Raw genomic sequence first — 12,640 nt, 5'->3', positions numbered from 1 at the left:
CTTGAAATGCATACATCTAGAAGTGTTTCCCTCACTTCAAATGCACAACTGGGTATAAATACTGGACCTCAGACACCAACTCTTCAGTACACTTCTGGACCCGTGGATACTCTGCCAGTATTAATCACTGCTGTGCTACTAAAGGACTGTCACGCTCCTTGACTGCTAGTTTGAAGAACCGATGTCCTGTTGTGCTGAACTGCTACCCTCTTGCCTAGATGAAACAGACTAGACCTGCATCTGTTGAACCTAGGACCCCAAAGTGACTACAAGAGCTAGTTGGCTGGCCTCCTGATTTGAGTTTTAAGAACAGAAGGCTCAAACAACTTTGAAACCCAGCAACCAGACTCCTACCATCTGTGAATGTACCTTGCCAAGAGGTCCCACTGCAGTCCTGGACCCTAGGAACTGGGCCTAAGGTGCTCTGCCAACCTCTGTGGATCCAGCGGAACAGATGCAAATCCTCTGCTGCGTGGCGCAACCCCAAGCAGAGCCAATGCCTTGCCACTCCTGCATGGATCAGTACTGCCAAAAACACCCAAATTGCATTGCAACCCATTGCCCCATCGAAACCACCACATCGCGACTCATACTCAGAATAGGCCTTTGCATCCCTTGTTGGCGGCAGCCTCGAAAATTACACCGGACCTCCGCATTGCAGCTCCTCGGCACCTGACGCATCACCCCAACTGCGTGATGCATCCTTGATGCCGGACTTTGCATCGCAAGCCTTTCACAATGGGATCCTCGATAAACACACAGGCACTCGCATTGCAGAAACTCAGAACCAACACATTGCTTTAACGGCATGACACATCTTCAGCGTAAATTCTTGCAACACTCTGTAAACCAAGCTTTAAGGTACGTGCCTAACTGTGTTCCTGTAGCTGGCCGGTGTTCCATTGTGGTGGGCCTAAACATGTAACTTAGTCTCGGGATGGCACGAACTCTTGTCGTTGTCGCTTAGTAATTTTTGGCGCTATTTTCACTACAATCTTTTAACCTGTATATCTCCGATTCTACTGATTGGATTTTTGTCATTTTTGGTCTTGTTTCATTTATTAAAAATAACTTTATTCGTTTAACTTAGTGTGGGATCCTTTTTGTGTGGTGTTTCCACTTTATTACTATTTAAAGTGTAGAACAAATACTTTACACATTTGCTCTGAATTAAGGCTGACTGCTCTGTGTCGCGCTATCCGAGGGTTGAGCGCAGGTTAATTTAGGGTTGGCATGTGCCTCACTCGGACTAGGACTGTGGTTGTTGCTTGGCCAGATCATGTTTTTGAAAGCACTCCCAACATCTTGGCCTAAAATTTTATGAGTTGCTGTCCTTGGTCACAGTCCCAAACTGTCTTCCAATGCTAAAAACCTCAGAATTTAGACAGACTACAAGTTGACAATAAAAGTTCACATTTTGTCAGCAGTGAGCACATCTTTCACAAAGCCTTTTAAAGAGAACTCCTCATAGCTTCCTTAAAGAGTGCAAACCACGCTTGAAACAGTAACAGCTCGTCTGGACTTCAGAAACAGACCTTATTAAGGATTTACTTATTTTCAAAATTAAAGAGGTTCAAAACGCAGCTGCTCAAACCCTGGCTCTTCAATATAGAGAGCACATAACTGCAAAACGGTGCATCTTACACTGGCTTCCAGTTGACCAAAAAGTACAGCAAAAATGTATTTGTGTGGTTCACAATGCACTCGGTTAAAGAGGCCCCAGATGTTCCATCAACTTTTTCAAAAGTTCAACCCCTAGCACAGCTCAAATCATCGACCGAGTTGACGTGCTTTCACAGTTTACGCAGTAACAGCGAGGACTCCTTTCACATAGCTTAAAATAAATTGAAAACATCTCTCTCTTTAGCTTTAGACGTAATCTAAAAACCTATCTGCTCCAGCAAGCATATTTTTAGGTCTCATAATTAGAATGCTTTTGCCTCTGACTAGCTTAGTTTTGACTATTCCTAACACCATATGATTGCTCCCATAGTGAAAGAGCCCTTTACAAGCTACCATAACATAACACACATAACACAGAGTCTCCCAGGTAACACAATACGCAGAAATGAATGCAAATTAACATGCACATACTTATCAACATTTAGGAAACGCACTCTGCATGAAGAACACAAGCACGCAATTTGCCTTTCTGCGAGTGGAGTGTTTTTAATGCGCTGCAATGTTGTACAGTATAACATCTTATATGTAAGCCAACTAATATTTGACACTGCGTAGATAATCATCAGATTAAAAAAAGGTTACCCATTGCCAGAGTTCCAGTATAACCGGATTCCAGAAGAACAAGAGTTTGTGAAATGCAATAAACGTTTTTTTTAATAAGAATAATAGTTAAGTTGACTAACGTGCAAATATCCAGTTAAGTAGCAGAAAGTTATGAAATATGTTGCTGCTGAGGTTCATCCCAAATACACAACATTGAATAAAAAACATACATACCAAGAATTTGCTGCAATAGCTCATCTACCATATGGGCAAATCCATACAGAAACCCTGTGCTCATCTGCCATATGGGAAAATCCATACAGAAACCCTGTAAGTCATCCAAAGGGACAGGCGATCTTTTTTGCTGGACTTCTCTAGAACTATTTTGCCCCCAGTAGTAGGCATTGCACTTCAGAGTAGGAGAAAACATTTTTTTAGAGGTTTGTACATGAATCCCTATTAGGTTTAGTGGAGTGTGTTCATTATAATGGAGTAGTACTATGGTTCACGTTATTGTGCTTGGGAGTGTGCATATGTGTTTTTCTTGAGGGTGCTTATGTCGAATAACCCAATCGAAAATACTGCGAGGATGAAATATTGAATGATAAACATTGATTTTGACACCCCCCTGCTGGCTTTTGTTATGCAAAGGGATCAGGGTTTGAGGCTGCGTTTTTCTACACCCCCCAAGCCGTTTTATCAAGCCCTGTAGCATACATTACACACAGAATTAACATCTATATTCAGATTCAGTGTGACAGTGCAAATAACCGTAGTCAGCAATTTCTAGGAGTTGCTGCTCGTGCAGATCAACATAACGTTAAAGCAAGCCAAAGGGCAAAATGTAAAGGAAACAACAAATTCCAAATAAAATACAGCAAAACACAATAAATATAAATTCAACTTGACAGGGTACATTACATAGAAATTACAAAGTGCTATATTTCAAAACAATAAAAAGGGTCAGATTGAAAGAACTGTATTGACTTGACAGCATGCATTTTACACAACAGCAGTCCAAATGTTTTTTAAACAATTAAAAACTCAAGAGATTTGTCTGCTATATGGTTTAAACATTTTCCAAGTAGAACCACTGGCTGCAAATACAGAAATAACAGGGAAAAAACATACACAAGCTTTGTTGTGGAAAGAGGAAATAAAAGTGCAGTAAGTAGTGAAACCACTAAATAAATGTTAATTTGCCATAGCACTGCAAACAATATGTATTTATGTGTTCTGGCCTCTGGGGCGTCTATAGGTACCGAGGCCTATGGGCACAAACGCCTCTTTCCAAAAATAATATAGACTTGCGTATCACAACAGTTAACTAAGCATTTTGGAGGGAGGGGGGTTACTTACATGTAAATTGACTTTTAAAGTTAATGTTTATTAATGGCATTTAGCCCTTTTCTAATTGCTTTTAATATCAACAGGTAATTATATACATAAGTATAATGAGTATGTCACAATGTGTTATAATTACATAGTATAATGTCATGAGTCCCCGTGACACAGAGATCATGCAACCTAAGATCAAGACGTTTGCAAATGTTACCAGAATCCCACACTGACATTATAGTATAATATTACGATACACACTTTCTTTTCTTTCCACGTTGCCTAATATTTGAAGATTTGTAGTGTGTGCATTTGGATTAGAGCTTCTAAATACTCGTTATGTGTAATATATATTAAAGCGTAGTGGATGGCATAATTTCTCTATAATATAATATCTTCTTAGTTAAGAAAAATACCACTATACCCTGTAACTGTTTCAAAGAGATATTGTTAATTCATCGAGAAACAGTAGTAAATATAAACGCTGGGTTTGGAAAAAAACTCATTTTTCGACGAGAGTAAAAGGAGGGGCTTTACAGCTCTTTTACAAACCTGACACTCTCCAGAATATATCATGCTAGTGGGCATCTATTTGTCTCAATAAATTGTTGTATCTGAATGTATTGCAATACGAACTACCAGTCATAGGCTAGTATGAAGGCCAACCCGCTGATTATAGTCTAGTTTGAAAACCAAATTCAGTAAATCCATAAGATTTCACTGCTCTCCTTATCAACCTTTATCCACTGCTCTAATAAATGCTGTGAATGACTGATAATTATATTGTTCAATATACAGGCCACCCATCCTACGCTGGCTGATCTGTGTAAACACTGACCACAGGAACTGCGCTAAGTGAATATGGCCTACCATATGCCCACCCCACTTATTATGAATTGTCTTTGTTAGTAACAACATACTTATTACAGGTGGTTGAGGATAGTGGGAGACAGATTTTATAATAGGAGTACCAAAATCTTCTAAGTTTAACTTGTGGAACACCTTACAAGAAGATGAATATATAGCGTGCTGCATGGAAAAGGTAGGTTTCCATCATTGTTGTGGAGGACAGCTTGGTAGAATTGCACTACAAATCTGACAATTTTCCAATGACTTACCGTACATGCAGCCAACTAATCCTCTCAGCAAAGTCGATGCCTGTCTTGAACCAACATCAAGAGTTGGAAAATGTTAATTACCTTAATTTATTTTTTTGTGAGCAACTACGATTAGAAGATACAAGTTTTAATGGATCTTTAATATCCTTTCCACTGTCAAACAGGAAGAGAAGAAACCTAGTAGATTTATTTTCTAGTACTAACTTTGAAGTATCTCAACTGTGGATTCTCTTTGAAACAATGGTGGCAAAGTGTGCAGAATGGAGAACAGAGTAGTAACTTTTCTAGAGCGTAGACACTTTTCTATCAAATGTGGTGTGATCCACACTGCTCCATGATGAGGACAGATAGTGAAGCACACCTTATAAAGAGGGGCTGTTTTCGAACGAAATGTGTAATTCTGTAATATTGATAGTTTATGACTCCTGCAATCTTTCATGCTTTGTAATGCTTCAAAGCGTGCATGGGTTGAAATATACATGGGTGTATGGTAAAGGAAACAAAATTGCATGGTGATATTTAGTAATCCATACTCGTTTTCATAGCTTGAGAGCTTCATCTGCCAATTTCACTCTACATGTACAAAACATAGCATGCAGCGGTATTTGCATAGGTTAAGAGTATATCTCAATTTTGTCACTCTTTCCAGTCTGCCACTTTTAGCACACTTAACTCACCAGACTTCCTCTGTCCAGGTCAGTCCCACGTCTCTGCTCCTGAAACTATGTTTTTTCACAAGTAAGGAGTGCTTTAAATTAACACCGTCATCCAATGCCAGCTCACCGACTGGTGTGAATCCATGAAATGTGCAGAACAATGTCTCTCCAACACTGGCTTAAGTAAGAAATCTTACATGCGATTTTACACACAATAAAGAAATGGCATGTTTTTCCTCAGTCTTACATCTAGCTATATCCACAGTTCAAATGGAAAAGCCTGAGATGGTGCTACAGGAGTGATTAGGGGGCAAGGGCGGACATTTTGCAAGAAGTCAGAGGAACAGGACCTTTTCTATTTTGTTCTCTTTTTTTTGACCAGATAATATCAGTTCAAAATGGGCCATGAATATAGAATGGGAAATCATTTCTCTAAATAAATCTTACTTGATTAGGCATCCCTTAGCGGGCTGATGCAGTACACCTTTTCAGAGTTCCATATTTCGACAAGGAGTTCTCAACTGTCTAAAAGAGGACGAATTATACTACTCACAATACCCACAAAGATGAAGGGGCTCAGGTGAGCGGGGCCACCCAAAAGAGAAAAAGTAACAGCCACTATTTAGTTTAGCACCAGACTTGAAATCTGCAGCGATTACAATGAGGTAAGAGAGAGGTTACAATTTCTCTGCTAGCACTCTATATTCCATTAGAACCAAGTTCTGAGTCTGAGACTTGGAATGATGCAATCAGTCAGGGGATAGTTTAAGCTTTGATATAGAGTTGCTGAAGTATGTTTGTGATTCATTCTCTCCAAAACGTCCGGAGATGTATTCTAGTTTTCTAGAGATAAGGTTTGTGATTAACAAGTATCATGTTACTAGGAGACATATGTTGACCTACTGATTTTGCAGCCATCAGGAGAGCTATCAAATATAAGAGTCCAGAGGAAATCCATTGGAAAAATCTGAAATAAGGCAGTTGAAGTGTGGATGTAGTATTTTTGCGACACAGAGTGCCTCTTACTTATGTATTCTCTGGGTAAGCTTGTAGCATGACGTCAGTCTTATGCTGGATAGGTCACAGTCAATATTATGAACTTGTTGAAGATAGACGTGAAGAGAACTAGAAGCAAACATGGAGCAAAGGTAGTGAGATCTATCCAAATGCCTCTTTTATAATGCAGATTAGGAAGATCCTCTCTAGGTCAAAATAAAAGAAGCGTCTACTGCATACCGTAAGGAGTTAGGGATGAGTCGTAGGGGCATGCATCACTCCAATGTAATGGATATAAATAATAAAGGATTTCAATGAGGCTTCCTTTATATGGAGCAAAACAGCCCTGTGTTACAGTAACAAACGAAAGCACAAAGGCACTGGGCTTCTGTCCAAATACTAACAAACCAGATCATATTAAGCAGGTCTGAGTGGCCACTGAGTACAATCATCGAGGAACTGAGATCAGAATAAATGGCAAAAATGGAGCCGGCTATGAGCCGTACCAAAGCAGCCTTTTATTTGTTTCGTTGCCAGCCACTTTTGCCAAGCAGATTCCAGTCCAAACCCTCGGTAGAACGTGTACACCAATATGAACTGAAAGCATGCTGTACAGGCAAGCACATATATGCACAATGGCCATGGATCATGATATACCTTGACCTCACTGATCAATTGTAATGACAGTGACAACAAAATTCAGAGGCTGTGCACTTGTTACTTATACCTGCCACACGGCGTGTGTATGTGTGCACGCACAAACACACACATGCCAGGTGACGAGTAATAAAAAGGCAGATGCTTACAATGCACTTTAATTTTTTTACTGTCTTGCGATAGGGTCATACTCTTTGGCATGGCAGGGCATTATTTAGGATATGCCACTGAAGGAACAGACTATACTGTCAAGTAACTTTCCCTAAAGTGTTTACTACACAGCTGTTTTCCTATTTATTTTAGTTGATGATCTACACCCAGTTTATACTAAAACGCAGTAAAAAATGTAATGCTTTGGAAGAACATGGCGTCAGACAGATCTCAAACCCTAACTTGATGGAAACATAATGAGGGGAGCGCTACATGCCTCCCTGCACTATTGCCTATATCCTTTTACTGGCCAAATTGGTTAATTGAGAAGTAAACAAGCTGCAGTCCTCATTTTAGAGACTGGAAAAATTTAACTTTGCACTCATATTTTGTGGTATAACCGCTCCTCACAAGAGCCATGCAGTTAAAGTGGCATAAGTTTCACCTTGAATAAATTAACTGAGGGAGGATATTAAAGTCTTTGTGTAACAAAGTATAGTAAACTCCTACAAGCAATAAATTATATTGGGGGGAAGGGCTCAACCTTACCATAGAAGATTCTTTTTTCAGGGTGTTAAACTAAACACGGACTGGCTTTTAGACTACATGGAAACTGATCAAAATAATCTACAAAATTCAACCCTAACGGAGCTAAAACAATCTTCGACTATTAATTCATATTTTCATAGATGATTCTAGGCAAAGGAAAATGCTTTTCAGTGGTTTTAATAACATTTCAGGAACAAATTGAAAAATGTGTTTTGCTAAACGTTTATCAGAAGATAATGCCAGCCTATGACAACCCTATAATACCACATTTGAGAAGTGGCCATGTCAATAAAATTGAAGAATTAACCCAAATATTCTATATAATTTTTCAGAAGTTAAATTGTTCCTATCTAAGACTATAGTCTCACATATCAGTACAGATTGTATTCTTTTCTGGAACATTTAATAATGGGTGCTAACATCTTATAATGGCAGTTTCTTCTCAAAAGTAACGGCCCTTCCTATATATCAATAAATACATACATGGAAAGAGAGACACAATTTTCTCAGACCAAGCAACCTCTCAGATACCACTCCTCACATCCAATCGCACACAAGGCAAACTTTCAGATGATGCTTACAAGGTTCAGGGAGAAGCAGGTACAGGACACAGACAGCTTAATTTACATTCAGTAACATTCTAAAACGGAAATAAAAAAATAACTATTTCTATCTTCTAACGTTAAGCTGCTGCCCAACATTGGGTCGCAATATACCATGCACATTAGTTGTGAATTCGTTTTCAAGAAAATATTTTTTTTAAACTGCTTCACTGGCATTGTCAACAAAGGCATTTTCAGAAAAAGAACCCGCAACATTTTGCAGAAAAGCATACAACAAATATTGGTATTCTCATTATGAAACTAGTCTGCGTTGTGCAACCTAAATGATAGCATCTTCACATACTATAAAGTATGTCAGCACTTAAGCAAAAGAAAACATTAAGAATATGGCTCACAGATTTAAAACAAATAAAAAATAAAAAATGTGCCTATTAATGGTCAATTTCTAACACCCAAGTTCTAAATGTGGCAAGTTCTTTTAGGGAGTAACTAACCCACGTCAACCATGCTGAGTTAATGGATCCTAGAGCAATCAACTACCAAAAGCGGGCAAGAACGGAGACCCTGTTGATTTATCTAAGTGTCACGCCACTGTATTGGTTTTATCGTTTTGATTTCTGGATAACAAATTGGCATTTAAGTATACCTGTACCTTGTGCATGGGCATGGCACTGGAAGCTCGTGGTACACGTTTGGCAGTACTTCTTGTTTGTTCATTTTAACCTGAGTTGTGTTTCACAATGAATAGTCATTACAAATATTCTAATATTCTAGTAAGTAGTACATGGGCATTTCTCTGGAAGGTAATGGTGCACGTTTTGGCAATATTCTTTAATTGTGCATTTAACCTGAGGTTTTTTTCTGACTAACACGTAGTCAGCGTTATTGGGGGTGGGATCTAGGTGTATTCGTTGTTGGTTTATAATTAAGCAATTGTTCTCCACATATTCTTTTCACACAGCAGGGCCCTCGCTAACAATGGTTTGAACCTTCAAATTATCAGCAACTTAAAAACAGAACAAATTACTTGGGTAACGTAGCTAAGAAAGTGTCCATTCAAGAAAACACCAGTTGGAAGTTATTAAAAAAATTCTGTTAAAAAAATAAACATCTAAACATATTACAGTGTCTTTGGTTGATAATCCAAGTCCTCAGAACGAAATTCCCTGAGGATCATGTACTGTAAGAAAAATTGCTGGTTTTGAGGGAGGGCCCAACCTATAGTAGGTGAAATGTAAGACCTTTCAGTGGAATAACAGTTTATACATTCTCTGCAGTGTACACGTAGGAGAATTTTCACCCCACGTCTTGCGTCTATTTCTCTTCTAGAGAAAGTTTTAAAATCAGTTCAAGCTCAGCCTCTTCCCTCCGCCGTTGAGACTCTTTTTCCTGCTGCTCTTTCACAGAAAGCTCCATGGCAAATTGTAACTCCGGATCGAAGCAATTATGGCTGCTGGACTGTAGACCACGCGAGTTGGCTAATAAACTCTCCTGTAGCGCCCTGGACAATCAAAGCAAAATGGGTCCATGTTAGATGCATTTAAAATAACTGTAAATAGTTGTTACTCAAAAGAGCCATTGTTTATGGGAACATAACACTAGTACTTACCACAGGCCTCCACAACAAATAACAGCAAAATATAAAATACGAAACAAACATCAGCAAACAGCAAATGTGACAATATGTGATTTTTTCCTTCAGGGTAAAATTACTCTCCTAAAAAAAGGATTTTCATCTATTGAACCAAGGTGCTAAGAGAGCCTGTTTTTGGAAGTTGCAGACAACTATTCACTACTGATTTCAGCTCTTACTTATTTGTCTAGTCAACTGTACTCTAAAATACACCTGCTTTCCATATTTTGATGTGGCTAAAGAACCATTTAAAGAGAGAACCTTTCAAGCGAAAAGGAAAACAGATAACATGGAAATCTAAACAGGATGATGTTGAAGATTTAGCCTCCCTTTCAGACCATATTTTGGACTGTTCCAGGTCCTTGAATCTACTTCCCAAACATCCGAAATGTTACAAGGGACTTAATGAAACATAGATGAAGCTGGGGAAAAATAATGATCCATAGAGCAAAAGTGTCCTGTATGCGGAAGGGGCCATAGCCAGCTATGCACGACCCCTATATTTATTCGAGCTCTCACCACATTACCTATAAAAAATGTACTCAACCATATTAGAATATAAGATCCAGATCATTACCATTATTCCAAAAATGCTAACCCAATCAATGGTATTGTATATCTTTTTAATATCAAAGCGCAAAACAAGAAAATCACATGAGTCCATCTTGACCGTACTCAACACAAAGAACAAACTACACAGGTTGAGTAAAATACCCCGTCTTGGTATAAAAAGCTGCTTGGTTCTTCAATACTACGTTGCAGCGAATCTTCGTGATAACTCCAATCATGCACAACGGAAATAACACACCATATTCCAAAGGATCTCTCTCATAATCCTTGCCCTTCCCACTCACCCCCATCAACCGATCCAGCTCTTTCACAGTAAACGCTTCATTAAATGTGTCCATGAATTGGGGTATTTAGTGACTCACTAAATACTACAAATAATTTCAGTGGATACTAACTACCCCCTTCTAGTAGCTTGCCCACTCCCCAAGTTGCCAGTAAACCATTTAATATCCTGTTCCAAAATGTATTTATTTATATAGCACAAAACTACCAACCAAAGTCTTCATGGCATTAGGATAGGAAACAAAACAGAGGAAAACTCAGGAAAGGACTAACAGGAGAAGGAAAACAAGTTCAACTGAAAAACCATCAGTGAGATATCTGCTGCAGTCCTGGTGAAGGCCATCCCAAGTTCGGAGTCTAGGACCCAAAAATATCTGTCTCTACTACTTTTCTTCCTACAGCACTGGATAGTTGAGCGAAAGAGAGATAGGGCTGAGGGGTCTAGAAGAAGCATGCACGGTCAGTACTTAGGACACATTTTTAGTTCCTTTTACTGGTAGGCACAAATAATTAAACATAGTGCCCCATAAGTGTGAGACTACATATTTTTTCCATGTAAGGCAAGTAGTATATTTCCTTGACATTGCCCTAATGAACAAGTACTTGCCTTTGGCAATGCTCTTACTGGTAGATTCTCCAACTAACCACAGATTTCTTGCCTTTGGAATGCCCCCCATGCCAAACTGCATCCGCAGAGTTCTTCCAGCAATGCTCCTCGGAGGTGGGGATCACCGTATGGCTCTAATGTGGCACCTTGGAAGTGATGAATAAGAGCCAAAAAGTGCCACCCCTGTGCACTGATGCCAGTTTCTTGTCTCTTTCTGCGTGTACGCCCTTAGACATGTAGTGTAGAACAAACTTTCTAAGATAGTGTGCAAATTCCTAACTTGGGACCTTTTCAGAAGGTAAAAAGAGAAAGGTGAAGTGCAGTAAGGTGAGGAATTTGCAGGTTGATAGAGTATTCACCAGAAAGTGCAGTACTGAAAGTAAATCATTTTCTCTGCTGATTGGATACTTCTAACCGCAAATTCCTCACCTTTAAAACTGATATCATAGCAATACTTCCGAAAGGTGGAAAACATACTGCAGAAGCGACAGGTGAAGTGACCTTCCCACCGGACCAGGCTCTCAAGACAGCAGTGCTCTGTGAATGTGTTCAGAATCGCAGCCTGGCAGACATCTGGAACAGATACCCCCATACACCAAAGCTGTGATAGCAGTGTTAGCCCTGCTGCAGTGGGCTCCGACGCCTTCAGGAGTTTGCTTCTTGGGTAGTGCAAAGCAAAGGACGATCCACCTTGATAGGGTCCTCTTTCACACCGACTTGAATTTCTTTACACCACAAATTCCAGCAGATAACTGATCATTCATACCAGGACCCTATGTACGGTCGATCAAAAACAGATGTCTACAGCCAGTTGATCACAAACTACCTGTAGCTTGCAGACTACTTCAGAGTAGCTCACGTCCTTGAGTTCATTTTTAATTAAGCACGACAATAAATATTCTTGCATTTTCCTTTTACAGTTAAGGAAAGGCTTTGCATATTTTATTATTAAGCTGCAGAAAGCAGAACCTGATAATTCGCATTGCTCAACTCAGATTTATGACCCATAGGGCACAGAGGGGAATACCTGAAGCACTGAGGTATTTCATAAGCCTTTGTCAACTGAATATTGGAGCAGGATAACAAAATGATGTTTCTAAATGATTTTAAATGAAAGAAAAGTAAAATGTAGAGTTAAATTAGTAATTAAGTTAACTCTTCATTTAAATTTTCACTCATTTCAAAGTATCACATTTACAAATAGCAGGAATCTTGCTCCCCAAGCCAACAGACACTGTGTCATAATTCTAACTGAAAAATTGTCTTTATTTTTTTTAATGGGAGCAATATGAAGT

General features: G+C 39.1%; 1 protein-coding gene across 1 annotated transcript in view; it reads right to left on the bottom strand.

Annotated features, from left to right (window-relative positions):
• Positions 1-2,143: 2,143 nt before the first annotated feature.
• The window catches only part of ANKRD13A (ankyrin repeat domain 13A), a 464,307-nt gene continuing 453,810 nt past the window's right edge, over positions 2,144-12,640 (bottom strand). The window contains exon 15 of the mRNA XM_086943131.1: positions 2,144-9,754. Coding sequence (XP_086799257.1) covers positions 9,568-9,754 — 187 coding nt within the window. The 3' untranslated portion in view covers positions 2,144-9,567. The remainder of the gene's footprint in view (positions 9,755-12,640) is intronic.

The sequence above is a fragment of the Lissotriton vulgaris genome, chromosome 11 (assembly GCF_964263255.1).
Source record: "Lissotriton vulgaris chromosome 11, aLisVul1.2, whole genome shotgun sequence".
NCBI classification, from domain to species: domain Eukaryota; kingdom Metazoa; phylum Chordata; class Amphibia; order Caudata; family Salamandridae; genus Lissotriton; species Lissotriton vulgaris.
This window is presented reverse-complemented; position numbering and strand designations above follow the sequence as displayed.